We start from the raw sequence: 6,009 nt of genomic DNA on the forward strand, positions 1-6,009 counted from the left end.
ATGTCCCTGGTGGTGCTCAGCTGCCACTCCATCTGCTCTCTGGGATGTGAGCTGCCTCACACCCACAGCCTGGGCAACACGAGGGTCTTGATGCTCCTGGAACAAATGAGGAGAAGGCTCCCCTTCTCCTGCCTGAAGGACAGAAATGACTTTGGATTCCCCCAGGAGGTGTTTGATGGCAGCCAGTTCCAGAAGGCTCAAGCCGTCTCTGTGGTCCATGAGATGATCCAGCAGATCTTCCACCTCTTCAGCACAGAGGGCTCGTCTGCTGCCTGGGATGAGACCCTTCTCTATAAAGTCCTCAAGAAACATCTCAAGACAGGCGTCCCATTGGGAGATGCATCTGTGAATGTAGACTCTCCAACAATGAACATCCTGGAGATATGAATTTGCAATTTTTTGCTTCATATTTGGAAAGCAGGGAATGCTAATGGATGTCGTTACTTATGACTAGAGTGTAGAACGAGAAGATGATATAAGGCTTATAAAAACTTTCAACTTTTAAGGCTGAGAAAGAGGAGAGCCTGCAAAGTGGACAGAGACGGAGTAGCCAGCGCAGTTAGGAGAAAACCAGGAGGAAGGATCTCCAGAAAGCAGTGAAGAAGAAAACAGAGAATTTGAGGTTTCACAGGATGAAACTTAAGTAGTTATTTACCACATGTGATATGAGATTCTGCATTGAACCTAGATTTTGCCAGGACATATGTGTGATCCTGGGGAATTCACTCAACTTCCCTGACCTTCAGTTTTCTCAAATATAAAGGTGGAAATATTCCTAGAGTTGTTGTGAGTATTAAACAAACTAGAACATTTCAAAGCACTTAGCAGAGTATCTTCCACTGAGTGAGGGCTTAACAGACGGTGGCTGATTTCTTCTTTTTTCATGTAGAGCTATATGAGAATAGTGAACTCTCCTACCTCTCTCTGTAACTGGTCGCAAAACGCTGACCATCTATAAAACAGAACTGGGAAAAAGTGGCTCATTAATTGTATTTAATTATATACACAATAATATAATATATATATAAATATGTACATATATACCATAAAATACACATACATGCCATAATATATACTATACAGCTATAAAGAGATACAGTATTACATACGTTTATATAGTACTCATTTGCTGATCCTGGTATCTGGCACACTTCCCCCTTCCTCTCTGCTTTCCTGGATCCCATTCTTTCACTCCCGTATCACCATCATTCCCTTCCTTCCAGTGTACAAACCTCCGGCGTGCTCTCCTCATTAGGCTGTTCTGCCTATTCACACAGCTGCTCTCTTTTCCATTATGGTTTCTGGCTGTCAATTTCCCCTTAGGAGTACAAAGTCACAAATTGAAGAAAAGTTGAGTGAAAGTTCTAGGTTTTTCTGAAACTCTCAATTGAGAGGCATTTTTCTTCTTTTCTTTTCTCCTTGTGTATACTTTTGGAAATGAGAGGATATCCCTGTTGCAATGATGTAACAGTAGCTGTAACACAAAGGAAACAGAAAGTTGGATCCATTTTGCTGTGTGGAATATTAAAATATTTATAAAGGAAGAGTGCCCACTGCTGGACAAAAGGGATAAAGACAGAGACCAAGTCCGGAGACCTGGCTTCTGTTCTACGCAGAATTCTATCCTCTCGGAGCATTTTCTCCAGAATTAAAAAAGGCTCTTTCTATGAAAGAATCAAACCTCATACTGGAAGAAGGTCATTTCCTGAGCTTCTGTATATATTTTTTAAATAGCCTTTGTTTTTTAGAGGAGTTTTAGGTTCACAGCAAAAGTGAAAGCAGAAAGCAGAAGGAGATTCCCCACACACTCCCTGCCCCGGCATATGCATAGTCTGCCCATTATCACCATCTCCCATCAGATGCAACTGTTGTTACAAATGTTGAGCCAACATTCACACATCATCACCACCCAGAGTCCACAGTTTATGTTTAGGTTCACTCTTGGTGCTGTATCTTCTACGGGTTTGGAGGAATGTATAGTGATACATCCACCATTACAGTATCTCTACCCTAAAACCCGCTGTGGTCCACCTATTCGTCACCCACCCCCTGGAAACCACTGATTTTTTGCTGCCACCATAGATCTGCCATATCCAGACCATCATACAGTTGGAATCACACAGCAGGCAGCCTTTTCAGATTGGCTTCTCTCATTTAGTAATATGCATGTAAGTGTCCTTCATGTCTTTTATATTCCATGGGCAAAAACTGTATGATTGGGCTCCCTATTCCCACCTTATCCTGAAAAATCTCTGTAGCCAAAGCCTGTTCATATCCAGAAGTAATTCATTTGTTACTTATTCCAAAATATTGGAGAACGAGGGGAAGGAGGGATGTAGCGGTGGCGTTCACGGAGCTGGCATGGACGGGCTATAATCACCCGCCTGCCCAGCACAGGCAGGTGCCTGGGCAGCGCGACTGGAGAAGGGGCACAGGCATCCATGGTCCCCGCCCTGGATCCCTTGGCGCAGTGACAAGATGTCACAGTGCAGCGCCAGCTGGGGACCGCTGGGTCCTGTAAGCACAGGGAGCGAGTGTGAACCGGCCCCTGCCTCCCCCCTCTCTGTCCGCCCAGACCTGCGCGCTGCAGGTCAAGACTGTCCAGCCTCCCACGGGAACACAGTAAAGACCAGAGGGAGCGCTGCCGGCATGTCTACACCCGATGAGCCAGTAAGGACTCCAGGAGCTCGTCTGTGTCTCTATTTAGGCGCCTCCAGGTTCTGATTCCACTAGGAGGAGGCAGCACCAGGCTCAGGACCCCCATTGGCTCAAAAATCCAAAACACAGGAAACGTGGAGCTGACAGTCAGCAGCAACCTGAGAACTCGGAAGGAGCACAGAGATGAAAGCTTTCGCTGTTCAGCAGGTCCACAGGAGATGGAAGGATACAATGGGGAACACTTAGTCAAGTGTTTCTCCAGAACGTTCTGATTCTGAGGATGAGAAGACTGAAGTGGATGCTGAGAGCACATTGTTCTGTCACAGAGGCGTGGCCAATAGCAGTGTCCCCAGCAAGGTGACACTGACAGCACAGCAGCCTGCAGAGTACTGGAAGGGAGGAGGGTTTACTCTGGTGTCAGCTGCAAACTTCTCTTCCCTCCATTGGTCCCAGCAAGTCATCACAGTGGAGGGAAAATTATTCCTGGGGCCAATGCAATCCAAGGAATCTCCTAACTTAGGGTTGCGGTGCTGCCTCCTTTAAAAACAAACAAAAGAAAACAGTGCTTGAATAGGAGGGACACACGCAGGGATTTGAGTCCATTTAGCCACAAGCAGGTAGAGCCTCCCCAGCAGAACATGTGTTATTAATGTGCACAGTGGAAGATTACAGTTTCTAAAAGGAACAAAGACCTTTGTGAAAATTCATTTATTTAATTTAGGGAATTGGAAAGAGGACATTGGTGGATCAATCTTCTTTCTTTTCTTTCCAGTTGGTGCACACTGCAGTGAGAAGGTACACTTAGAGTTTGGAAACCTTCCTGAGGTTAGGGTCAAAAAATAACCAAAGAACATTCTTATATTACTGCTAAAAATATCATTTTACAATTAATGCTGATTTTAATAATATGTTTACTTTAATCTTACAGTTTTATTTTATGAATCTTTAATAGGATGAGGCTAGAAAAATAAAGAAAGACAACTATACTAAACAGTGTGGCTGAGTCTGGAGCTCAAGGCAGACTCTCCTTGGTAAGTAGCCCTTTAAAAGCATTCCCTGCTTCTGTCTGGGAAGTGCATAATACTCGTCTATCTTGGTCATACTGAAGTCTCTTCAGCACTCACATCGCAACCATTGGTTGCAAAGACAGAGAGGAGAAGAGATTCTTCACTGGACTCTATCAGTAGACACCAGGAAGTGTAGTCTGGCCTGGAGGTGAGAGACGGAGTTGTCCTTGGGAGTGAGAAGAGCGGGCTGCCTGAAGAGGGCTCCATGGAATCCGTGAGGTCCTGAAGGAGGCAAGTCAAAGAAATTGTCAGGTGCTTTTTGTTTATTCTTAAAGTCATGAGAAAACTCAAGAGTTAAAAATCAACAGGCTTCCAAGTGTCTGCCGTTAAGGGGTTAGTAAAGTTATTTTACTATATTTCATTGAAGAAATCACTCATAAAATCTTAGACTCTTTATTCAATTGGCAGAAAAATCTATTCCCTTCTAACTATTAATAGAGATTTGGTCTGTTTTTTCGGAAACCAAGTCAGTTCAGTGGACTCATACCACACCCTGTGTTGCCTACAAAACATTAGACAAGAATCCTTTGGCATCTGAAGTGGAACTCAGGATTCTTTGTCATCTCACTGTCTTGTCTCTATGATTTCATGCCGTGGCCTCTCATTGGTTCATAAAGCCCACATCCATTTCTAGCCGTCACTTCCTTTAATGGGCTCTTCCAGACAAGCCATTATATCGACACTCCCTATGGTTTGCCCTTGGATCTTGGGTACATTTGGAAGAGTTCAACTCTCCACATTTATATTTCTAGCCAGCTATATCAGTGAGTGTAATCCAAATCCTCTTTTATTGTGAGGATTGAATTCATATTTTAAAGAACTTAGAATAGTGGCTAGTCCATAATAAGCATGCAAAAAATTCAGTTATTTTTTAATCACCCTTACTATTATCCAGATTAAGATCAGAATCTTTTGGAATCATCTAATTCCTTTCTTTCAATTCTAATTAGTTTAATTTAATACTAATTCCATTTCTTTTAGTTTCTCAAGGCAATCTTTTCATTGCCTAGAGGATTTACCAGGTGGTAGAGCCCTCAGGCAAGGACTGGTACCCACTATCCTGCCAGAGAGGGTGAGTGTTGTAGTAACCGGGGTTCTGGTGGCCAGTCTCTCTGAGCTGGTTGGTGTGACTTCTTCCTTCTCTCCTCAGAGCTGATCACATGTGGATTAAATGAAAGAAAATCAGATGGCTGGTCTTGCAAACCTGTAGGCAGGCCATTGACCCAGGAGTTCGTCTTTGAGTGTCTGGCAGAAGCAGCCATTGTCCTTACTTTGTGTTATTCAAAATTGGCCTTCATTCCTCCCCTCTGCCATACCCTGGTCCCCAATTTGGCTGTACTGAATTTTGCTAACTTAGAATATGTCATTTCATCAGCGGAATATCACTTCCCTTTATTCACTTTCACGACACTCAGACTTACATTTGTTTTCTTTTTTCCCACAAGACAACTGTCAGATTTTACTTTCTAGGAAAGTAGAAATGAGAAACAAAAAATCTGAAGTCTTGAAAATGATAGGAATTCCAGCGTCTTTGCCTTTCTTTTACTTCCTTTATTGTTCTCACTTCATCATGAATTAGAATGTCGTACAGGAGAAGCAAGACAAATCTTGCCCACTGAGCCACTGAGTGAAAAGAAGGTACAAAAATTATAAGTGAAAAATGATGAACCACAAAAGCATAACCACATGGACCTGCATGAATGAGTTCTAGAAGGCAAGGGAATATCAGAGAAGCTCATTCAATCATAACCATCAGCCTCTGCAGTGAATCAAACAGTAAATAAACCCCACTCATTGGTTCTAAAGAGCTTAATTGCCAAAGATGGACTGGTAAATCCCTCAACAAATATAGAGACCATTAGGGCTGAGGGAGCCCGCCCTCCTCTGTAAAGTAAGAAGGCAAAAATGGAGCCTAAGAGCAGGGCTGAAAATGTGTCCTACACAGAGAAGATAATATTTATATATGAATAAGAGTCTGTGTGTGTGTGTGTGTGTGTGTGTGTGTGTGTGTGTGTGTGAGAGAGTATTGACATACCTACATCACTTCTGACTTTAGGGCAGTCTTTTCTCATTTGGTTGATAAGTATCCATTTGGATTGGCCCATCTGAAGTTTACTGGGAAAATTTAACTTCTATCGCAAAATTAAGAGTTTGGATTGATGACATCTTCTTAGACCACATGGAGAATACATAAATGAAAACAAAAAAGGAAGTAAAAGTGTAGAGAAATATTTAGAAAATGAAAATTATTGTGTTCCCTATTTATTGGCCAAGCTTAGAAAGA

At 42.7% G+C, this 6,009-nt stretch overlaps 1 protein-coding gene across 1 annotated transcript; it reads left to right on the top strand.

Annotated features, from left to right (window-relative positions):
* Window positions 1–387, top strand: LOC131420253 (interferon alpha-1-like). The gene has a single exon (XM_058566132.1). It carries the CDS (start codon window positions 1–3, stop codon window positions 385–387), a length of 387 nt encoding a protein of 128 aa, XP_058422115.1.
* Window positions 388–6,009: the final 5,622 nt, after the last annotated feature.

The sequence above is a fragment of the Diceros bicornis genome, chromosome 22 (assembly GCF_020826845.1).
Source record: "Diceros bicornis minor isolate mBicDic1 chromosome 22, mDicBic1.mat.cur, whole genome shotgun sequence".
NCBI classification, from domain to species: domain Eukaryota; kingdom Metazoa; phylum Chordata; class Mammalia; order Perissodactyla; family Rhinocerotidae; genus Diceros; species Diceros bicornis.